Raw genomic sequence first — 26,153 nt, 5'->3', positions numbered from 1 at the left:
ATAAAAAAAGCATTTTCATTTAAAAAATAGATATCATTTATTGCTTTTATTTAAAATCTATACATGTATATAATATATGGCATTAAAATGAAAAAAAAAAATGATACTAAAATAATAGCATTGAACGTCCTTTTAAAATCGGCTGTTCAAAGCAAAGGACGCACAGTTCATTAATAAAAATAAAGAACAACTATGGCCTATGGAGGATATAACTAAAAAACGCTTAAAAGTAAATATTACACAGGAAATAATTAAAGATATTTGTATGTCTATTTGCGAATAGTATTTATGTATTTTTATTTACAAACTAAAATAAATGATATACATTCAATAATTAGCTTTCAATATAACAAAAATAAAAAACACAAATTATTAAAAAATATTAAAAAATCATTGTAGATAAAATATACATATATATGGGCGAAAAGAAAACACATTTGAACATTATATCTTTTTTGAGAAACTTTTGGGTTTTTTACAGAAATTAGAAACAAAAAATACAAGCATGTAATGATGATATTTGAAAATTGGTACAAGGGTGATCGTTTTTTTTTTTTTTGTTTCTTTTCATCAATAACAATTTCAGTCTTTCAAGTTGCAGGATTTCTAGTTTTTTTGTTTTAATATTTATTGAAGAAAAATTGTATAAAATAAAAATACATATAAAAATTATAATGAAATAAACCATTTTTGCCACATATTCGAAGAATTCTAGATAATTTGTAGAGCAATTTGTTTTAATTGTTTTTGGGTTTGGTGGTATTGAAAAAAGAAACAAAAAAATCAAATAATAAAAAGATGAAAAAGCAAAAAATAAAAAAAAAACTTGTACATATAAAAACAAATTAAACATAGTCATTTTTTGTATGTAAGTGCTGAATGTTATATATGGCCATAAAATATTAAAAAAATGACAAAAAATTGTTGTAAAACTATTTAAAAGTATTTTTTCTCCAAACATTGAGGGGCATTTTTTATGTTTAAAAATAGGTAGTTCGTTCCTTAGACGGCTGATTTAAATTCTTTAGTCATATCAAAAAGTAGTAGTAGTCAGTTTGGGGTTTAAAGTATATTCTTACGCGTTCTTGTTTTAGAGACATTTAGATTTGGGATTTAAAAGAGGCTCATATGTAAAAACCTCAATATATAAACAAACATATTTTGTGTATAACCATGAACTCAATTCTTTCTCGACGAAACAAAAAGTGAAAGTGAAAGAAAATTGACCAGTTTTTTAAAGACAATTATTTTTTTATAAGATTTATTTTACAATTCATTTTATGTTCATGATAATATGATCAATCTTGATTAATTTGATGAAAAAGTACAAATATCTTTATCAAATTAATGAAGATACATCAATTTTCATGATAATGAACGCAAATGTAAACGTAGAATTTGAATTGAAATGGTTTGACTTGTATATTTGAAAATCCTTGTTTGATTTGATCTCCAGATTTTGACACAAATATTAGACATGAATATTATTGTACATAAATGTCTGTAAATAAAACGAAACTATAAACTATCAGTTTTAATGATCAACATTTCGACAATAATAATTGTATAAAGTTTCATTTCTATGCACAGTGTAAACTGTTTGTATATTGTATGAGAATCTGTCAAACTGTTCACGGCACAATAGTAAAACGGAATTTACATTAGGGCTGTTTTGTAATGCTAAAATGCTTAATCTCGATTCATTTTACTGATATGATATGGATATAGAGTTATTTTCATTTTAATAAGCCCAAATATAAATCCAGTATTAATCACGTATATGCAAAGGGGCTTATAGTACGTTTACATTAGCGAAATCGAATGGATTTCAACTGTAAATTCGTTTGTCAAATGAAAACTCATCTGAAATCCATTGGATTTAATTTGACGTATACGCATAGGAATTTACAGTTAAAATTGAGAGGATTTCGTTAATGTAAACGTACTATTAAACGTTTAAGGGACATTATTACAAGTTACCTTTTGTTACAGGTTGGATTCAGTGTGTTCGTTTACTCAAAATTTGTACAAATTGTTACTGGATGTTGTTCGTTTACTCCTCAGTACAATGCAAAAGACCTTAGCCGATTGCAAGAAGTTACTGAACTTGTACAAATTTGTACGAATTGTTGAGTAAACGAACACACCTATTGTCTCACCAATTGATACAAGTACAAGTGCAGTCAAAATGCTTTCGTAGCCAAATCGACATGTGGCCTTACTGTTTTAAACGTTGGCAACACCAATCGTTTTTTCGAACTTCCACGATAATGTTACGTTTACATATACATGATTATTTGTTATAACGTGATATACATATTTGACAATTCCTTATACAATATACATATTTACAGAATGCTAGAATCCTCAAAATGTAATTTCTGATGGGAATAATATTTATCATGGCCTATATTCATCAGATTTGAATTTGGAAAAATTGACATGACATTTTTAAAACAAAAAGTTAATACATGGAGATCATAAAAGAACACAAAACAAATATAAACCCAGTAAAAAGATATCCAAATTCAAAGCAGAAAGGGAGATCATAATCAAACAAGTTTTCTCATTAATAAATTTCATGGATCAAGTAAAATGGTTTTTCATTTAAAAGGCTCCGAAGCGACGTTTTTACGAATTACTAATAAGAATTCGTTAAAATTTCAAATGGACTGCCCTGGAAGAAAAAAATCCTTCTTTCGTTTTCAAACTGTTTGAATAATAATAGTTTTGTGATCCAATTGATATGTCTTAAAAACACACATTTTGGATCACATCATTTGACATTTATGTATTTTTCTTGACGTCTACGCCCCTTTCTCTTTCATAATAAAGATAATGTACTTTTTATAACCACCATCTTTCTATATAGTAGATTATATTCCTATGCTTTTTTCATTAAAGGGAACAACTTTAAAGCTCTGTGGGGTATTTTGTTAAAAAAGCTCTGCAGCTCTATTGCATTAAAGCTAAAAAGCTTTTCTTGTACAAGTTCATCTTAATGCAAACTGTTTTCTTCAAAATCCTATTAGCGATCAGCAATATATTTTTTTACCAATAAGGACTTGGTTCTTGCTGCAAATTTTGTTGGGTTGAATCAGGATTCTTATTGGCTAAAGCTGCACTTAGTGCTGATCTCACTTGACTCTGGCATGAGGCGGAATTACGCATTGCGGACGATGAGTTGTTTTTCTCATACGGTGACAAGGCATTGTAATAAAATGGCGAACGCTTAGTGATGGTGTAATTTTTGCCTCCATTATTATCCCAGTACTCCTGACCATCAGCACGGTAACATATGCAGAATTCTAAGCGTTTGGAAGATGGTGGTAGGGTAATCTTGAATGAGAATGTATCGAATATAACATGGGCGCAGGTGGCAGGCCCATATGCTCGATTATAGGTACAAAATATATCTTGTTGGCTCTTCCAGTCATCCCAGGTAACGCGTACAATCACCTCCTTGGCAAAGGAAATGTTCTTTACTTTCACAGTACCCACAACAATTGACTCCTCATCTTTGACAATGACATTTTCAAGTGAAACAAAATCTCGTTCAATGGTTTGTCTAAAAACAAAACAAAAGAGACAATTAAAATATATCCTCAAGATAGTGGGTGACAAGACCTACCTAAAGACCAAGTAATCGGAAGCAGGTTGTTTAAAATCAACTGTCCACTGATCGGCAGGATGTGGGGTAACCAAACCTTGAGTAATTTGTTCCAAAAATTTCACACTCCAGTATGGTGGCACATTAGAGGGTTCAGACATGACCCTGACCTGTGTCAGGGATAGACCTTCATCATCGGCAAATATTACTTTTTTACGTGGATGGCTGAAATAAAAAAAAAAACAAAAATTAGGATTTAGAAATTATTTATTTATTTGATTTTGAGAGAGTTTATAATTAAATAATATCTGTAATTGTGTTTAATAAATCATAACAATGTGAGTTAATGTAAACGTAACCTTATTGTCAGAGCACCAGCCAAGTTCCGGGCCACACTAAGAGTAATTTCACTGAAATTTTGACATGAAAGTAAAAGAAAATGTAAAATAAAACGGTCTGTTTGTTTCATACGAATATTGCAACAAAGCAAAATTGCAGAACACATGAAACCGTGTACACTAGTTTCTTGAAATTATGATTTTTTTCCCAAAAATGCAAAGTTTTATGTCAAAATTTCATTGAAATTACTCTAGTATGCAACTTTTTGCTTGCCCAAATTGGCGTTGTAAAAAGTTTCTTAGGAGAACGCTTAAACGGTGTTTGCATTAGTGCTTTTTGCCGGGTTAACCTTCTTTATGAGGATTTATTTGACCCTTATAGCACGGTTACACTACAGCTTTTTGCCGGGTTAACCCACTTCATGAGGATTTATTGCTTAATCTGGTCAAATCTGACCAGATTTGCCATACAAAAATTAAATCCTCTTATGACTGGGTTTATTTTAAATCCGGCACAAATCCACCAAAAATACAGTGTTGTATTCGGTATTTGTGCAAAAAAATCCAACTCTACTCAAAAAGTACCAAAAGTTGCAACTGTTTTTGCAACAGAGTTAGTCGTGTTTTACACGTTTACGATTGGTCGCATGAGATTTTATGGAGTTAATAAATCTAAAGTTATTTGAAAATCATAAAATTATTTATTTTTTTTTACATTAGACACTTTTTTAACAAAAAGTACGCTTGATACCATGATACAAAAATGTATCCCTGTGTGTAAAATATACCAATATGAGCAAAGAGGGGACGATATCTCATACGAGAAATTGTAAAAGTGTAAAACACGACTTTATTAGTTATTTTGTATGTATACGTAAACAAACATCAGCTGACAGTTTATATCCTCGAAAAGCTAAATGTAACCAGCAAAGATTAACCCACTGGATCTATTAAACCCAGTGGGTTAACCTTCAATAGTGTAACCGGGGTATTATGCTATGAATTGACATTTGAAACCCAGTGTGTTTATTAAATCCGGTTAAGTGCAAATAGGATTTCAATGAAATAATTTCATGAAATAAGGCTTCATAGATTAAGTTCCCCACTAGAGCTATTTTATAAAATAAGTTTAGTATGGAACTGGATCTAAGAACTCGTAATTAATGAAATGGTTTTCAATGAAATCACTCTAATGTGGACCGGGACTCATTTTATGCTTTTGCTGAAGTGAGGAACTCGATCTAAGAACGCCTTATTTCATGAAATTACACATTTTATTGAAATCGCTCTAGTGTGGACCGGGAATAACTGAGAAGTAAACATTTTGAAACTTTTTGGCGTACGGGAACGCTTTTTAAGGAAAAAGTTTGCAAATGTGGGTAAAATTATAAAAATTTGGTTCTAATAGTAGGTTTACATACAACAGCCTTTAATAAGTCTACTGGATGTTAACTCCATTGCCAATATGTCAAATAAATCCTCGCAATGAAGGGTAATCCGACAAAAACTCTAATGTAAATATGGCTCAATATTTTGCATTTTCATTTTGCATCCAAAAATACAGTAAAAGGATTCCAACTTTTAATAATGTTTTTGAACAACAAAAATTTATATCGGGAACGAATAAGGCCGCATATGCGTTCATATTAATAAATTCTGATTAGTGTCTTAATTTTATTGTCAAACATGCAAAAATATCATACGATTCTTTCATTTTGAAATCAAAATGCATTCTACATACACTCTTCAAATGGATGATTTCAAAGGTGTTTATTTTACGTGTTTTGAAATTTTCAAGTGATCGCGAATTCGTAAAGAACAAAAGCAAATACGTTCGTTGACATCGGGTTTCAATTTTCTTCTATTTGTTTTCATTTTTGTGTTTGCAGCATCCAATTGTACTGGCCCTGACCAGAATGTAAGACATTTTCGGTTGTACGGAGATTTCTTTTCAGAGAGGTGATAGGGCAAATGGTATTTGATCATTTGGCGCCAGAGGGATGGTTTGTTTTCGAATCAACGCCTTTCGATATAAATTCATAAAAAGTAACTGAATGTGTTTGGTGTTTTTTTATGTGATTTCTTTTTTCTCTGCCAAGAATTTAATTTTGCATTATTTAAATTGAACGCCATAAAAAGCGACGACATTTTGTTTCTTCAAATAAAATGCCAATCTGTAAATTTGGATTTTACTTGTTTTCTGTCAGGTGGCTATTGCCAAACGTGTCTCAATGTTAATGTACCCATTGTTTTGGTTGTTTATGCCAATTGATTCTGCCGAAAAAGAATGAAGAATTGAAAAGGCCCCCTCATGCATCATTTGTATTTTTGCCAGAATATAAAGCCACGTATTGGTGTACTTAATATTTTAGCATTTGTCTTATTTAAGTTCTTTAATTGGTCTTACCTAAGGCTTAGAATAATAAAATATCATTACATTGTAATGCAGTCGGTAATGAATTTAAAAATATTTGTTAAGTGGATTCGATTGTCATTTCCATTGCGTTTATGTCAAATAAAAACTCATTTGAAATCCATTGAATTTCATTCGGCAATTAACCCACTTAGCTCCGAGAATTTTTTGCGAGAAAAATCAAATTGTATATAAAAATGATATTTTTGAGTCTTTTTAAGCATTTTTTAATAATAACTTTTTTCTCTAAAAGGTTTAGTTTTCCTGCAATCGGGCCTTCTTTTAAAAGTGGCAAAAAATTTGGAGGGTAATATAGGTGTATTCTTATATGCCAATCCCTTGGTGTGTGTGATTGAGAAAATACTCTTACTTTATTCCTAACAAATCCCTGACTTTATATGAATCTAGCATTTATGATTAAACTTTTATCCCTTATTTAAATTTTCATCAAAAGTCGAAAATTACAAAAGAGTAATTTTTTTTTAAAAAAAAACCTGGGTTTGCAGGGTTAGCCTTCTTAATGAGTATTTATTTGACGTACATATATGCCAAGCAATTGATATATGAAACCCAGTGGATTTGTTAAATCCGGTACTACTACTACTACTAAACGTACTATTAGGCCAATTGCGTGAAAATGCATAGGTCAAATGAAGCTTTATAAGCGTGAAATGATAGATACCAGACAATACTATAACAAAACGCAAGAAAAAACCACAAACATATTCGATATGACCAGAGTTTTATGTCAATTTTTGCAACCATTTTTTGTGGCGTTTAAACGGCCGGTGGCTTTATCTGAGTTAAACATTTTACACTTGTAATTAAAACAGTTGTCTTGGGAGTTTACGTCATTTATTTGACAGATATTGCATGCAATTGACAACTTAAATGATGCCTGTTTTTTTAAAACATCCTTATTGTAAAATGCGTTTTACACTGGTTTTCGTAAATGTAAACTTACTATAAGAATATATTATAGGGTTGCCATTTAGTCGTGTTTCGTTCGTCACACTAAAATTACATTTACACCATAGCACAATTACCAAGGTAGTGGTATCACACCAGCTGTTCGAATATGAAGTGTCAAATCCCTTTATAAAAAAATTATTTTTGTTGTAATTTCCCCAACAACCTAAAGAAAGTTTTGACATGACATATTCAAAATTTTACGATACCACTACCTGGGTAATTGTGCCATGATTTACACTCATAATTAAATGGATCTGTCATGTTTACATTACACTTCTTTTGGTTAACCCCTTTATGTGGATTTATTTGACACACGCAGATTTGACATGTACGTAAGTAAATAATATGTACACGTACTATAACTTCATTTATTAAAATATCTTTTCGGGAGATTTGAGTTTATAATGACAATAAACGATGGTGTAAATGGCATTTAAATATTTTATTTTTGAAAATGCATCGCATTCACAGAAAAATTTACCAAATTACCAAAAAATGTTCATATTATTTTTATAGTATGAAATCACGTTTCTTGGCAGTATCGGTACAAAATAATATACACGAAAAAAAACCATTAATTTTTATTAATGTTATCGAAATTCAAATTTCATGTTTCTACTGTTGTTGAATGTGTAATTCTCTGCAATTGCATTTTTTGTGTATTTATTTTTGTCTGGCATAAAAAACCTCAACATTTTTATATACGCCTACATTTTGTCTGTCGGTTAATAAATTTATTTGTTTTCTTTTCTTGAAAGAGAAAAACGCATAAAAATGCAATAGTCGTAGACCACCATGTCAGAATTAAACAATAAAAGTACAACAACAGGGAATTGTTTATGCAGATGTGATTTAATTTCGAAACAAATGTGTACAAAAGCTTCGTTACCGTACTTTTTAATGGTAAAAGTTGCAAAAGAGCCAACTGTCAAAAATTGTTGCAGCTTTTACATTATTTTTATTTATTTATTCCTCAGTTATACTAAAGCCTTCATGGCATAAAAATATATAACATAGCATTTAAACCAGAAATCTTAAATGTAACATGTTCATATTGTTGACTTAATTGGAGCTTTTTGTAGGGTTATCTTTTTTATGAAGATTTAGTTTTAGTTGACGTAGATTTATATAATGACATCGGAAATCCAGGGGATTTACAAAATCCAATTATATGTAAACGTACTATAATTTACGATGATTTTCGAAACAAAACAAAAATTGCTGAAACTTTTTAGTTCTGAAGTAAGTCCATATTTACATTAGGCAATTTTCCTTGCGGCAATTGTAATTTTCAAGGATAGAGAGGTGAAACATATGGTAAACCTTTGCCTCTCAACACCCTCTCTCACAACTCAAACTGACAATTGCCGCAAGAAAATTGCCTGATGTAAACAGGCCTGTTCGATAACTTCGCAAGTAAAAAGTATTTGCAAGTTCTTGCAACTACTTGCAAGTACTTCTCATTTCTCCATTATTGAACAAGTTAGTTATCGAACAGCATTTTGAAAAAGTTTGTACAAATTTGTACAAACTTTTGAGTTATCGTACAGACCTAATATGGACTTATATAGTTGGCTTGATTTCGTAAATGTAAACAAAGCATTAGTTCACCATATGGAACATGATTTTCTAATTAATATAAAAGCCATCTAATAGTACGTTTACATGTCAGCGGATTGAACAAACCCACTGGGTTTCAAATGTCAATTCCATTGTACACACGTTAAACAAATTCTCATAAAGAAGGTTAACCACGCAAAAAGCTGTAATATAAATAGTCTATAAGTAAGTAACCTTCTTTATGAGGATTTATCTGACGTATACGCAATTGAATTGACATTTGAAACTCAAACTATGTTTACATTTACGAAATCCACTCGATTTCAACTGTCAATTCGTCAAATGAAAACTCATCTGAAATCCATTCGATTTCATTTGACGTTTAAGCAATGGAATTGACAGTTGAAATCGAGTGGATTTCGTAAATGTAAACCAAGCATCAGTGAGCTTATTAAATCCGGTTATATGTAAACGTACTATTAACTCTTGGAATATCTGATAGCTCTGCTGCAAAACCTACAAGAGTTGTAACCATGGCACAATTAACCAGGTAGTGGCATCGTAAAATTTTGAATATGTTATGTCAAAACTTTCTTTATGTTGTTGGGGAAATTACAACAAAAATAATTTTTTTATAAAGGGATTTGACTTTTCATATTCGATCAGCTGGTGTGATACCACTACCTGGTAGTTCTGCCATGGTTGTAACTCGAAGTCATGGTACAATAATACAGGTAGCATTATCAAGCCAGCTGATGGTAACATAATGTGTCAATTGCATTGAATTGATGTCAAATTTTGACATCTTATATTACCAACAATTGCCGATGCGGCTACCTGTGTATTTGTACCATGCAGCTTATATTGGATAAAGTAATCATCCATTTTCATTCAAAACCCGCATTGGGATACTAGACACGAGTTATATTATAGTTTTTAATTAGTAGGTATATTGTTGCAACTACCTAATTCAAATCCGGCTTGAAAACAAGTGGTGGGCAAACTTATTAAAAATTAATTACGATTATATAAATCTCCCTATTCAAATCAAGATGATTACCTAATATACATGCATAACTAAATTAACCATGTAACGATCACAAAATCAACACTAATCTATAAAACTATAAACGAAGAAACTGTTTTAAGCGCCATTAAGAACAGAAAACATCCTCAGTTGATAATTGTCTTAATGTACAACCAGTTGTTGAGCTATTTTTATATCTCCACATACTACACACAGACGTACATACATATTTATAAAAATGTTATGAATATTTAAACAGAAAACAAAAAAATGACTACAAGAAATCAAACAATCGTTGCTGGGCAAAATAAAAAACAGAAGAAAACCTGTTGCGTGTGAAATGTGCAACATGCATTAAACGCGTGATCAAAAAACCCAACACCAAACATAAGGTAACACATTTGCGCGCTCACTCTTTCTTTCCCCATTTACAGAGGTAAACAATACACACTCAGCGCTAATGCACCTACTCTAAAACGGCACACTTGATAGGGTCGTTAACATAAACATTTTAAATGTGTATATTTGGAGATTTGTGCTTTGTCAATTCATTCATTTCAATAAATATTAAAATTAGGAAAAAATGAGGAATATTGTAATTTTCGAAAGGTGATTTATTTCCCTATTTGATTGATTAATTTATAGTTTAAAGTTTTTTACGATATGTATTATGCATATGAACTGTCACTTTTTACAACTATGTATTTTGTACATATTTGGTCTGTTCCTTTACTTCTGAAAATGGTAAAACCGGCAAGAGTAGTAAAAGTTGTAAACTGCTCCTATATGAATTGTATTGTGTCTGAAGTAAAGGAACGCTTTTCGAGTAAAAAGCGGTAAAACTTGAAGATTCTTGAACGTAAAGGAACAGAGCTATTATGTGAAACTATCGACAATTTCAATGCACCAAAATTTAATGACAGTACATAGTCATTATTACGACAAGAGCGCGCTCGATTTAATTTTATATGTCTCTCCTCAAATAAACCGCAAGTGGTCAAATGAAAATAAATAAAGATGATAAATGCTGGACAATTGTTTCACTATATCAGAGGATGTAAAGGCCTGGGTACATATAAAGGGTGATTTTTTATCTATTATCTTTTTGGCAACACTGGTTTAAACAGCTGACGGATAGAGTTGTTAAATCCAGTGAACTAGTTCAGTACCATAGTTCGTTTGCGTATGATTTATTTTATTAAAATAAAGAGATAATATAACTCATTCGCAGTTCGTTCATGAAAACAACCGGTGTCCACTGAACTATATTTTGAACTAGGTCGTTCAAACGAACTAGATTTTAACAACTCTACTGACGGACGTTTCGTGTTTTGTTTCACTGTCAAACATCTTCAGTTTTGTCTATAATTTAACAAAGAATCGTCTTACAAACGAACAACATCTTACAACAACGAAAATCCATATAAATGCAACATTGAAAAAATTGATTTCTGGAATAGAAGGGGGACAAATGAGTCGTCTTTGGAAATAAAAAGCTTCAATTTAAACTATACAAATGCAAAATTGCAATCTTGGATGTATAAATAGGAGCTCCAAATGGCGAAAATTGTCTAGCAACAACAACAACATCTAATATGCCTGATGATGTTAGCCTAACCAGCTAACGAAACGATCGTCGCATAGTGGTTGATGTGTGTGTGTAGGACTTCGCTAGATATTAATTTTTCAATGTAATCTCCTTAGGTCATAAAAAGCTCGATTAATTAAATTAATTAAATCTCACAAATAATGGCCTTCGCCCCTAAAAAGGCAAAAACTTAAAAATAAAACATTCAGCTGAGCCCGGCTGGGATTCGAACCTGGGTCGTCGCCAACTAACAGACAATGTTGCTGACGTCTTAGCGTTCTAAACCACAATCCACTTAAAAAATCTTTCGATGTGAAAGACATACATATATACAGTCTACGATGGAAAAAAGCCATCGACTGTAATATGAATGCAACATTGAAAAAATTGATTTCTGGAATAGAAGGGGGACAAATGAGTCGTCTTTGGAAATAAAAAACTTCAATTTGAACTTCACAAATTCAAAATTGCAATCTTGGATGTATAAATAGGAGCTCCAAATGGCGAAAATTGTCTAGCAACAACAACAACATCTAATATGCCTGATGATGTTAGCCTAACCAGCTAACGAAACGATCGTCGCATAGTGGTTGATGTGTGTGTGTAGGACTTCGCTAGATATCAATTTTTCAATGTAAAACGCCGTACACATTAGAGCCTTTTTGCCGGGTTAACCTTCTTTGTGAGGATATATTTGACATATAACCAATGGAATTGACATTTAAAACCCTGTGGGATTGTTAAATCCGGTTATATATAAACGTATTATAATCTCCTTAGGTAATAAAAAGCTCGATTAATTAAATTAATGAAAATCCACTTTATTCGAAAAATTGTGTTCAGCGACGAACTCATTTTTGGCTCAATAGACACGTTAATAAACAGAATTGGCCGCCTAGATCGTGCGATTTAACGCCTTTAGACTATTTTTTGTGGGGCTATGTTAAAGCTCATGTATACCAAAATTGGACCAAGCGGATGGACCATTTGAGGCGCAGTCACGGTCAACATTTGCATGAAATAATCTTAAAACATTAAATTATATGGCCGTACTATCGATTCAAATAAAGATTTCATCCATTTTTCTGAATTTTATGTGTATGTTTTTGAAAAACTTTCCTATAGTTCTTAAAAAATCACCCGTTACAAATTGGTTCAAAATGTGCGAGAACCGAAAAATTGCAGAAATTGCAACAACTATATTCGACCGAATTTGTGTAGCAAAAAATAGAAGAAAGCATCATTCTGCGCCATATCTTTAATAGTACGTTTATATTTACGTAATCCACTCGATTTCAACTGTCAATTCTATTGCTTAAACGTCAAATGAAATCCAATGGATTCCAGATGAGTTTTCATTTGACGTATACGCAAAGATGAAATCCACTCGTTTTCGTAAATCAAAACGTACTATAAGAGAAGTACACATTTTGCTATGTCCGTGTTTAGACACACAAATTTCTCGGGAAAGTAAGTTCAGTTTTTAGGCAATTGGGGGTAGGAAAGAGTATTGAGGAGCTCTTTTCTCTCCGCCCTCTCCCGAGAAATTTGTGTGTCTAAACACAGGCTATGGGTAAGCTTTTCTAGAATTAATTTGGAAATATAGTACTAAACCAAATTTACACTGGCACTTAATAAAATAAGTAAAACCTGTTTGATGAAAATATAGCGCTACGTAGTACTATCTTGCATGTTTTGGAATACAACTTTAGTCGAACAGCTGTTTTTGAATTTATTAAGGATGCTATATTTCCGAAATTGTTCATTTTGTTTATTTTTTTAAATAATATATACAAAAATGACATTGGTTCTATAAAAATGTCTTTGTTTTGGCTTTGATGTTATTAATAATATTTATTATCGTACATATGTATTTTTAGAATGTTGTTGTGCATTATAAAATAATCTAATCACTAAAAATACAATGTGTATATGAACACAGCCCAAAAAATATATCGAATCCATATTGCATATTTTCTAGAAAAGGCCAATTCAGAATGCTCTTTAATTTTTTGTGTGCCACAATGAAGCAAAAAATATTTATTTTTTTCATTTATAAAACGCATTTTACATTTGCGTTTAAAACAGGTGTTTTGAGAATTTACTTCAATTATTTAGCAGATATTCTCTGGAATTGACAACTTAAATGACGCATGCATTTGTTAAGGTCATGTTTATATTTTAGTCTTTTGCAGGGTTAACCTTCTTTTTGAGGATTTATTTGAAATATAAGCAATGGAATTGACATTTAAAACCCAGTGGGTTTGTTAAATCCGGTTATATATAAACGTACTATAACTTACTCACAGTTTAATATACATAGAACATTGCTTTACACGGCATATACTTTCACTTCGAGTCACTAATTAATTAAAAAACGTTAAAACCAACAAGTCAATAATTATTATTTTCATTGTTATTATCAGGGTTATGTTGTGTAAAAGTAAGACATTTTACTGCCTTCAACAGAGTGTTTATGCTTATCAGGCACACTATGGTACAATAAGCATAACAAATAATCATTTGTAAATAAAACATACTGTAGTTGTAATGTTTGGAAATGAAATAAAAGCGTGTGTGTAAATTATCTTCATCTATTGACGATAAGGTATACGGCCAGACATACAGAGAGCTACTACCTAGAAATTCATGACAAAATTTCATAGGAGATGTAGTAATTTTACAAAAATCTACAAATTTATTACAAAAAAAAAAAAAAGAAATTTTCCATTCATATACATACATAAATAAAACATTACTAGTGTATGCGTAAGCGAAATAGGTTCTGAAGAAAACGTGAAGAACACTTCTCAAACAGTGTCCTCCTCATGAGTCAAACACGTTCTGTTCACGTGATCAGCATAAAACACAAATAGTATTTTGCTTATTTTTTTATTTATGTCTTTCAATGTGTATATAGTGGTTTTTATATGTTGTGTATATTGCTGTGTGACAAAAATACATTTATTTTTAAATTTAAACTTTTACTGTTTTTTTGTTAGTGGATACATAACATGATGATAGACCGTTAGGCAGCCAAACTGGCCGTATATATAGATTGTATACGATCAAAATAAACAAAACCTTAATTCTAGTACACAGTATTTACATTGCGCCAAAAATTCTAATCTTTGCCAGTCGTGACATATGTAGCGTCGTTTTCTTTTATAAAATGTCAATTGAAATTGCATTTGTAAACAAACGAAAAAATCAAAACATTAAAATAGAGCAATTGTCGGCATTATGCCAGATGCACAAAAAAGACGATATTTACTTTAATTCAGTTTTTGCGATGACAAGCTGCAATGACGTCTTAGGGCAAAGTGGAAACGTCAATTAATGTTGATGAATTGTGTAAATATGTAAACAAATGATGACCACAAATGGTATGACCACCAATATTAAAATAATATTTTGGAATATTTTTATAAAAAGAATTTAAAACTTTGTTTACCAAAGAGCTTTTATGTACAAATCAGTACTATAAATCTTAGAATATGTTTATACACCGTTCATGACATTAGATTTATTATGATTTATGTGAAATACAATCTCATGTTTTATATGTTACATAAATAAAAATAAACTGTTAATCAGATAAAATCAAATAAAAATAAACTGTTAATAGCTAGTATAAATGCTATCTTAATCGTTTAGATTATCATTAAAATAATGCAAATGACCTATATGATGACATTAATTTTGAAAACACATATAAATGTATCATAAATTAATTCTATTAAAATGTCTAATAACACTGTGCAACACTGGAAATGCAAACAACTTCTAATGGGCATTTTCTGAAACTACATATTAAGACTACAAAAACCTTAATTGGGTTTTGTGTTCTTAGATCGGGTTTAGATTTTATGGCCTCATCTAAACCGACCTAAAATGAGCCTTTTTTCCAGTGATCGGACCATTATCTCCGAAACTAATAAGAAATTTGCTTTGCAGCCTTCAGCAATATTGTAGCCCTATAGTAGTAGAACATAAGTGTCAAACAGATGAACAAGGGAAAGCTGCATCTAGCGCATCAAACTCGTTAAAATATAGAAAAGTTTACATAATCTTTGAAATCCTGGTCAGTAGCAACTAAACTGTTGGGAGTTGAAACAAGTAAACATTCTAAAAATTGTCCAAATAATGTGACCATCAATTCTTCAGAACATTCTGAAACTCTAAAATGGTTATTTCACGTTGTTTAAGGGGTATTTCATAACATACCTTTTACCAAACTTATTTCAAACAATGTTCACACAGGCTGTGTATTCTCATGTTGGGGATTTCAATGAATTATTAAAATATTTACCAAATTGTTGTTGAAAAATTTGCTATAAACAAGGCGATAGAGGCATTTTACAACAATATAATGTTCTGAAGAATTGTGTATTACATTCCAGAGAATATTTTCCCAAAAGGTAGCATAAAGAAGAATTTAACATTTTGGGAGATAGACTGCGAAATATACACAAATTAGAGAATATTTAGATATACTGCAAAATTTGAAGCAATAAATGCAGTTTTTCGAATTCACTATTCTTCCAAATATTTTCTTCTTGCTCTTATCTACAAGTTTGCTGCAGATGTCAAAACAAGATTCGTATTGGTTTCAAACATACAGCCCCGATTTGTTTTAAAAATTCGATCTTTAACCATGTTTAGATGAGGCCATAAAAATCGAACCCGATCTAAGAAAACAAAACCCAAATATGGTTTTTGCCTATTGGTCCTCTACTTTCATAAAATTCTGGACAGAAGTTGTTTGCACGCGATTGGCTCAAAAATGTTGCACAGTGTAATCTATTAAACATCAATCTCTTATTCAAGTATTTCCAATTTTAAACGATTTGTTTAAAATAACTATCCCATTTTAGATATTTTGTAATAATTTGTAAGTTACATAAAATCCTAAACAAACTTATGGGTACTATAACCAATCACCTTAACGATAATGCTTAAAGTTAAGCTGGCTATATTTACATTTTAACTATTTTGAGACCCCTTTTTATACTTCCTATATATTTGATATTATCTCAAAACTTAAATGACTGCTTCGCTGGCTGGGTTGACAAACTTCACACTTAAACAAATATTTAACTTATCTTAATTATCGCGTGGGTCTCGTGCTTCGCACAGTCTAGAGAAAAACTATCTGAGGGGTTTTAGATGTGATATTTTATAAATGGAAATCCATTAGTAAATTTTGTAGCTTAATTACAACTCATAATATGGCGGACATTTATTGTATGTTCCCTTCTTGCCGTCATCCACATCTAATGAAGTATGCTTTTGAGAGTTGTTTCTATTGACAAAATAATAATTAAAATATAATTTTCGAGTATATTTGCTGCTGTTGATAGTTTGTATTCTTTAAATAAATGTAAGTGGTTACAAAGCCACAGGCATATACATATAGTTATTTTATATTATATATGTATTTATTTGTAGTTAATGAATGTGGGTATGTGGCAATTATAGTCTAACAATTTAATAATGAACGTATTCATGTTCGTATGAATGTTCGATTGGTTGAAAATGAAATCGAAACTGGCGCCAATAAACAACTTCGCATTTTATTTAGATTTGCTTAATCGACAGGGCTAGCTACGAAAGCTAGCGTGAAAATATTGGCGATGTGCATGACGGTTAATTTCATCCAACAAAGAGAAAGAGATGAGGAATTTAAAAACACTTAGACTACGTTTATATTAGCAGTTATTTCAATAGAAAACTGCTCTTCCTCTATTTATTTTACGTTAAATGTAAAACAACTGAGAAATAGATGCAAATAGAGCTAACATTACGGAAGTGAGCATAAACTCAATCTTACCATTGGCTCGATTAACCAAGAATAAAACATTTATTTGGGGCAAAACGCGTGATTTATTTGACATATATTCAATGGAATCAAAAACTTAAACAACACTTTTATTAAAATCTTTGAGATGTAAATGCGATTGTTTTGTCAAATATCATATTATAAGGGATCGAAAACGTGTTCTGTACAATTAAAACGGGTTAACCTTCTTTATGAGGATGTATTTTGACGTATACGCAATGGAATTGACATTTGAAACCCGATGGGTTTATTCAATCCGGTTATATGTAAACGTACTATAATAAACGGATTTAACAAATCCACTGGGTTTCAAATGTAAATTCTATTAGATATACGTCAAATAAATCCTCATAAAGGAGGTTAACCCCGCAAAAAGTTATAATATAAACAGGCTTTTAAGTCATCAAATGGAATCATGTATGTATCGTGGCACAATAATACAGGTACTACACAAAAAACAGCTGAATATCACATTATTGTGAATAAAATCGCATACAAAAGGTAAACAAGCAATTCACAGTAATGCGTTATTGTGAACAAATTTTGACGTTTAGTATGGTTATTGGCATAATTAGTGTGATGTAACACCTTTTTATTCCGCCATGGTATGTATGTACCATGGTACAATAATACAGGTAGCATTATCATGCCAGCTGATGGTAACATAATGTGTCAATAGCATAGAATTGATGTCAAATTTTGACATCTTATGTTGCCAACAATTGCCGATGCGGCTACCTGTGTATTTGTACCATGGTATGTACAAACGCACTGGACGAAAATAACAGTACGTTTATAGTACGTTTAGACCAAGATCTATTTACCAGGTCACGTAAGTAGAACAACAACTATGGGCCTGTTTCACTATGTCGAAAGACAATGATTGCGAACGAAAAACACCTAAACTTTGGTTTTCATGGCAAAATTGACTTTGTGTTTCCTTTAAAACAACTGCAAAATCTAAAAATCATACACGAGTTTAGTTGATTTTCGTTCGACATAGTGAAACAGGCTGTATATTTTTTGTTTACGCTTTCATAGAATTTATTCAAAATAACAAAAAATTTGACAGATTGAAACCACGACGCTGCCGTTAGCTCCACCTTATTATTTCATCATGGTTTGGACTTATAAATCCACTCGATTTCAAAGGTCAATTTCATAGTATTGTTACGAATGTAACTGATAGGTTTAGGTTAATTTAGTTTAATTTCCGTTAATTTAAAAATTTGAATTGTAACGTAAAGTTTTTATTACGCAGTTACTTTATTTAAGCAACAACAACTACCATGTAGAACTCTCTTCATTATTCTAGATGTTACTTTACCTTTTATTAATGTGCTTTTATTTGTCTTGCCATAATCATGTAATTATCGTTTAGTCTCTACTTCTTGTATTTCGTGTATTTGTTTGTTGTTGTAATAACGTCATTACTGTGCTTGTCGTCCGCCTGTATTCGCCCCACGTATGTATGTGAGTATGGTTGTTCGCTTAGTGCGAATGTGCGTCTGTGTGTTCGTTGCACAGATTCGAGATGTTGCCAGATTACTGGATAATTCTAGACCAGGGAGACTGTGGGATATAAATACAGGGGAACTGGCAATGACGAGTGAGTTGTGTTTTAAGCGTTGAACTGAACAGATCGGTTAAAGAATAGCTGCGTGCTAACTAGAGACTTGCTGTGTGCTTAGTAATTAAAGTCGGTTCTGAATAAGTGTAATAAAGTAAATAAAGCATTGTAGAAACGTAATCTGAAACGAACCCTGTTTTATTTGGTACAAATCGTACTGGGGAATAAAACAACGTCTACACGGAGATTAGTTAAATCTAATTCCGTAACAGTATATACGTCAATTTAATTCTAGTTATAAATCGACTGGGTTTTATTTGACATATACACTATGGAATTGACATTTCAAATGGAGTGGATTTAGTTAATCTAAACGCACTATTAGTTTAGATTTAGTTAATCCGGTGGATTTAAATTGTCAACACCATTGCATATATGACAAATAAATCATCATTAAGGAGGTTAACCCGGAAAAAAACTCTATTGTAAACACAGCGTAAACAGCAAATCTTTATTTACATTTAAGTGTTAATATCTTCAAAACCGTTCCATTTTCACGTTTACATATATAAACATATGTAATTTAAACTTGTTGTATAAACCACAAACAACATACATATTCGCGTAAAATTATTTTATATTACACAATGATATCAATGTACAATAAACGTATATCGTCATCAATACATTAAACTACACATAGAGAGTTCAGTAACATTGAATGAAGGTTAGTAAGACACAAATTGCTCACCAAAAATTCACTTTGTAAGTTAAAGTTTGCAATTTAAGCAAAATGTGCTTCGTAGGTATGTAGTTCTTTTCTTTTTTGGCCAATTAATATTCATTGAGAATGTCTAGAATTTGGAAGCTTGTTCATAATTGTGGAATAAGATATTAACAGTTTAATAGCTTTGAACTGTCAAGGTTATATAACACAATATGAACTATCTCTATTTTCATTTTATTTCATTTAAAAACAGCTGTATGTCTGGGACAAGAATGTAGGACCACTAATAACAAAATTGGGTGGATTAATCGAATCCTTGTTACTGTGAGAGCGTGAAAAAATACTTTCGGAAAACTTAAAGACCGGTTACACATATTGTCTGTTCATCTACTTTAAAAAGTGGTAAAAGTGGCAAAAATAGTTATTTTCATTTATTTATTACAATAAAATTATACAAAAATTATCAGCCTGTTCATGTATGTCGATAAGAAAATGAATGCGCAAGAAAGACTACCAAATTTGAGTGTGTTTTTCAAATTTGTTTTTTGTTTTGAAGTAAAAGCAAAGGCAATAATATTTCAAAAACTAAAGTTTGGGTGTGTTTCATGCGCACACATTTTCGATTCGAAATACATAAACTGGGGGTAAATATACTAATGGGTACTTTACACGATATGTTATGTTATTTATGTGTTGACACTTTGCGTATACATTTTGTATATAAAAAATGTCAACCCATATGTAAAAAACATATCGTGTAAAGTACCCATAACACTTATGCTTCATATGTCAAATATACATGGGCGTAGCCAGGAATGATTTGTTGTCGTTCTAGGTCTAATGCTTGTTTTTTTTCGTAATATTTATAATTGTTTGTTTGTTTACCCCTAGCTGTTCCTGGCTATGCCCATGCAAATATACCATTGGAAACTCTCTTCTTACGGATAACAAGTACATAATTTACTAAAAATGGTAACAGTGGCAAAAAATGGTAAAAGTGGTGAACTGCTATCATGGCACAATTACCAAGGTAGTGGTGTCATCGCAGCTGTTCGAATATGAAAAGTCAAATCCCTTTATAAAAAAATTTTTTTTTTTGTAATTTCCTCAACAACATAAAGAAAATTTTGACATAACATATTCAAAATTTTACGATGCCACTGGGTAATTGTGCCATGCCTGCTATCATATAAATTGTATGCTTTTTAAAGTAAGGGAAAACTTTGAGTGTAAAAAGTGGTAAAAACTGGTAACCTCAGGCACGTAGAGGAACACGACTAATGTAAGCATTGATTCCCCGTGGTCACAATTAAAAAAGCGTCTTTTGCGGTTGTTTTTTTTTCTCAAGAGTAATACAAATATTATTAGTAATGTACAAACAAATTTTTGTTGTACTCACCTATTATTTTCAGAACCCTTTGTGTCCGTACTAGTATCCTTATCTGTGACTTCAATCGATTCTGTTGATGATTTATGTAGGCAGGATTTACGGCGTAAACATGATTTGGGTGTCATCGGCAATGTTGGTGCCGAAGACATACGTTCAAGGCGACGACCCATTTCTGGCATGAAGCTTGCTATATTCGCTTTATATTGGGCGTAGTGATTATTATTTGTATTAGAATTATTAGTGGAATTGGAATTTAGGCGATTATTATCGTTAGACGATGAAGTACCACCAAAATTAGGACTAGCTACACGTTGTTGGGCGTTATTAACCATAGCCTTGGAGGCCAATGTTATAACTGGAGGGCGGCAATAGCGCGATGCACGATTATGTTCATCGTTACAACTGCAAAAAGAAAGAAAGTAAATAAAAATTATAATTAATGTAATGGCATAAATACAGCTGTTATACTACATATGTAAATTTAAACTACTATAAGTAAATTTAAACAAATATTAAAGATCGGTAGGTATACTTTAGGATAATTTCCGACATAATGCAGTAAAGTTTAAGCAGTTTTAACGACAATTTCAATTTACAACTTGTTTTGAAAATTCTTATTCGATGAGCTGCGCTGAGCTGATGTATCTACCTTGATTATTGTGCCATGTTTGAAATCATCCATGGTATAATAAGGAAGGTAGAACAGGTTCTGAAAAACATTAAAAACTCAACCCTGAAGCTATGCCCGCTTTCTGTCAAAATTATTAATACATACACATTTACAAACATCAACTTATTTTATTTATTTTTGTTTTCTTATTCTTGTGTTCAACTTTCAAAATCATTGAAAAGTGTAAAATTGAATTAATTGTAAGTTTCACTTTTCAGTATCGCGTTAGAAGTGTTGTTAAGAGTTTTCTTGTCTACAGCTAACAGTTTATTTTAACGCGGAATTACCCAAAATGATGCTGTTTTCAAGCCTCAGCCCAATTCATTCATTCCAGAGAACTAACACGATGAAACACGAAAAAAGGTCCCATATAGCAGTCTGCCATAAGGAGATTTCTAATTCTGATGCATAGGTGCATGGAGTGAAAAGTTATTTTTTCCCAGAATCTTTCGGAGTTATATCAATCAGTGGCGCGGCACGCCAGAGCATAATAAGAGATAGTGGCAAATGAGATCTTCGATCAATACATATTCAAAAGTTGTTATAATTTTGATGTTTTTATTTTTATATTACGTGTAAATGAATAAATACATATTGTTTTGGTCAGAAAAAAAAAACATATTAAATACATTTGCAACAACACTTGCAGCCGCCTTGGGAAGTTGCTCTACTAGGTTTCCAATATGGCATTTGAAAATCCTATTTTCTTTCGTGCAGGAAGATTTAAAACCGCAGTTTTCAAGTAAAAATATTAATTCAAGTTACATTGTTTCCAAATCCAAAACGCTGATGACTTCTTGAAACCACCAATTCAATGAGAACAAAAAAGAAACTTTAGACATCAGCAGATTTCTTTATACATTTATACATCCGTTTATTAGTTGCCTGAAATTCTAAAATGGGTCAATTGTACCTTCCAACCAACTCGATGTATATTACACAATTTCTTGGCGTTTCATTTCCACAATTTTAATTTAATGTTGTGTTAAAATAAAATTCCAATTTTGTTCAATGAAACTTCAATACATACATATATTATGTATTTTGTTTTGCTCACAATTTTCAAAACAAAATATAAAACCTACTTTGACAGAAGTCGGTCACCTTCATGAAAAAAAAAATTGTAATCAGCTGTGAGCTCTGTCATACCTTTCTTATTATACCATGAAATCATCTCAAAATAAATGTAAACACATGGGTGTATTTCAGGATTTCGTGACTGTGTAAACATACTTTAAGTTCAAATACAACGTTCATTTATAGTACGTTTAAACTTCTGTAATCCACTCGATTTCAACTGGCATTTCCATTGCTTATAGCACGGTTACACTAGAGTTTTTTGCCGGGTTAACCCACTTCGAGAGGATTAATTTGGCGTTTGCGCTATGGAATTGACATTTTAAATCCAAACCCACTGGGTTAATCCGGTTAAGTGTAACCGAGGTATTAAACTTCTAATGAAATCCAATGGATTTCAAATGAGTTATTAGGTGTGTTCGTTTACTCAATATTTTGTACAAGTCCAGTAACTTCTTGTAAACGACTAACGCCTTTTGCATTGTACTGTAGAGTACACGAGCAATATCCAATAACAATTTGTACAAATTTTAAGTAAACGAACACACATTTAATTTGACGTATACGCAAAGTAATTGACAGTAGAAATCCACTTGATTTCATAAATGTAAAAGTACTATTCCACTTCAAATTAAAATATAATGGTACGTTCACACTGTATGTTTCCCTAAAACGTTTGTTCAAAGGATTTGAATATTTAAATAAGAGTACGTTTACATATAAGACGATTTATTGAACCCACTAGGTTTTAAATATAAATTCCATTGCGCATATGTATGTCAAATAAGTCTTCATCACGAAGGTTAACCTGCAAAAGGCTATAATACAAACATGCTATATGGAGTTTTACTTAAATCCATCTGATTTAAAAATAAATTATGAAATAATCTACTATTTTTTATATCACGTTTACATTTATTTTCATATCGCAATAGTTCGATTTTATTTGAAACCGCAAGCCACACGGTATCTTTTGCTGCTTATCTTTCTGATTTTTATGTTGCTATGTGATCTTTTGTTGGTGCAGAGGGAGTGCAGAGATGGTTAACCTTAAAGAAAATGTTAATTTTTATTTACGTTGAAATTTGAAAAGTTTTTAAAAAATTATCCGCATGCAATAACTGAAATAATGAAAATTTTGATATTGTCAATGGTTGATTAAAAAGCGAAGGTCACATTAGTGTGGTTTTGTAAAAAAATGCGTTAATTTATACGTACTTATAGTACCTTTATATATAATCGGATTTAACAAACCCACTGGGTTTCAAATGTCAATTCCTTTGCGTATACGTCAATATAAATCCTCATTAAAAAGGTTAACCCTGCAAAAGTCTATAATATAAACATGTCCTTAGATCGAGTTCTCCAATACTACAATTCTGGGACTTTGATCTAGTATGGAAGAAGTTTGCAGCATGAATTTCAAAATAATTGATATTTTCAGCGTCAATGAAAACGTGAAACACCATCCAAACATTTATTCTGTTTTCCGCTTTAACCATATAAAATACCTTTTTACACTAGCACTTAAAAAAGGTGTTTTGGAAATTTACGTTATTTACTTTACAGATTTTCTATAGCAACTTAAATTACGCGGTTTATAAAACATGTTAGATGTAAATATCATTTATACGTGTTTCATTTGCACACATTTTCGTTTCGACATACAGAAACAGGCTGTAATTCTCAAAATCTCAATTCGGAATAACGTAAAACTTTGTCAACGTAGCTTTAGTCCATATTTACATTAGGCAATTTTCCTTGCGGCAATTGTCAGTTTGATGGAGAGATAGGTGAGGCATATGGTAACCCTTTGCCTCTCAACACCCTCTCTCCTACAAACTAACAATTGCCGCAAGAAAAATTGCCTAATGTAAATATGGACTAAAAGCACGTTTACATTTTCGAAATTGAAAGTATTTCAAATAAATTACGTATGAGAATTTATTTTACATATACACAATAAATTTGACGATTTCGTAAGTTTAAACGTACTATAAATTAACGTAACGTAAATCTTCTAAAATTATACTGCAAATAAATAATTCCCATCCAGAAATGTTTGGCACCAACATTCATCCACAAAGAAAAATTCAAAATTTATAAATTTTTGTGACATTTTACAGGCACTAGTTTATTAAATATTTTAATTTAAACGCCTACATATTTTAATGGAAATTCTGACCCTCGGTAAAAATTTTCACATTATCCAATATTACATACATACATGTGCGTTGAGGGTTGAACGCCACTGTCAATGCTAAATAAGAAATTAACATTTTATTTTTATTTTTAGTGAAAATTCTTCCGAGTTTTGTAAAAAAAACGCTATGAGGAAATTGTTGTGAAAATTAATTAATGTTTTTCGAACAAAAATGATAAGTCTATTTTGAAAACCAAAAAACAAAAATGAACGACAAGGAAATATATTTGGATTTTTTGGACTTAACAAAATGAGTTCATTGCTTTGGTGGCTTTCTATTATTAAGGTTCCATACATAACTAGGCGTTTACACATGACAATTTGTCTTCAAATACTACCCTGATTTACTAACACATACATATATTGGTCGTTTGTCTCCCAGCTGTCCATCATTTTTTTCACAGACAGTAGGGACAGCAAATATTTGACATTTTTTGTAAAAATAAATAAAATATAATTGAAATGTGTTGAAAATAAATGAACATGAGCAATAACAAAATTGTGAACGGAAAACAAAAGCAAATCGATGATTTTCATTCATAATTTTACAACTGCTTTTGCAGTTGCCTACATCACACAGGCACGTTTTGGGTTTTTGACAATCAATACATAAAATTCAACTGTCCTGTCATGTGTAAACGCAATGCTATTTTTGATAAAAGAACAATTAAAACGGCGTTTGCACTAGAGCTTTTGCCGGGTTAACCTTCTTTATGAGGATTTATTTGACGTTTAGTCCCGGTCCACACTAGAGCGATTTCATTGCAAACATTTCGTGAAATTATGCGTCACTAGATCGAGTTCCATAGTAGAGTAATATCATGAAATTTTTGTAGTGGGGAACTCGATCTAGAAACGACTAATTTCATGAAATTTTTGCAATGAAATCGTTCTAGTGTGGACCGCGACTTACGCTATGAAATTGACATTTTTAACCCGCTTCCAACGTCCAATTTTACTCAAACGTTGGGTGTGTTTAGGACTTAACCGACAAAAATCGGTAAACTTAAAATGCTTAAATTTTCGGTGATTTTACCGATTTTTGTCGGTAACTCAAAAAATGAGTTAGGGAATCGCACTACAGGTCACAAAATTATTATGGAAATGTTGTTTAAAAAATCTATAGGGTTTAGCTACGTTTATATCAACTGAATTGAACAAAACCG

The 26,153-nt window shown here is 31.3% G+C and overlaps 1 protein-coding gene across 2 annotated transcripts in view; it reads right to left on the bottom strand.

Annotated features, from left to right (window-relative positions):
* Nucleotides 1-12: 12 nt before the first annotated feature.
* Nucleotides 13-26,153, bottom strand: part of Gbs-70E (Glycogen binding subunit 70E) — a 37,923-nt gene continuing 11,782 nt past the window's right edge. For both annotated transcript variants that reach the window (XM_073980479.1, XM_073980480.1), the window contains 3 exons: nucleotides 21,047-21,439; nucleotides 3,632-3,835; nucleotides 13-3,568 (listed from right to left, as the gene is read on the bottom strand). In XM_073980479.1, the coding sequence (XP_073836580.1) occupies nucleotides 3,052-3,568; nucleotides 3,632-3,835; nucleotides 21,047-21,439 (1,114 nt within the window). In that variant the 3' untranslated portion in view covers nucleotides 13-3,051. The remainder of the gene's footprint in view (nucleotides 3,569-3,631; nucleotides 3,836-21,046; nucleotides 21,440-26,153) is intronic.

The sequence above is a fragment of the Musca autumnalis genome, unplaced genomic scaffold (assembly GCF_047663935.1).
Source record: "Musca autumnalis isolate F117 unplaced genomic scaffold, ASM4766393v1 scaffold_4, whole genome shotgun sequence".
NCBI classification, from domain to species: Eukaryota; Metazoa; Arthropoda; class Insecta; order Diptera; family Muscidae; genus Musca; species Musca autumnalis.
Note: the sequence above shows the minus strand (reverse complement) of the source record. Positions and strands in the feature narration are given on the sequence as shown.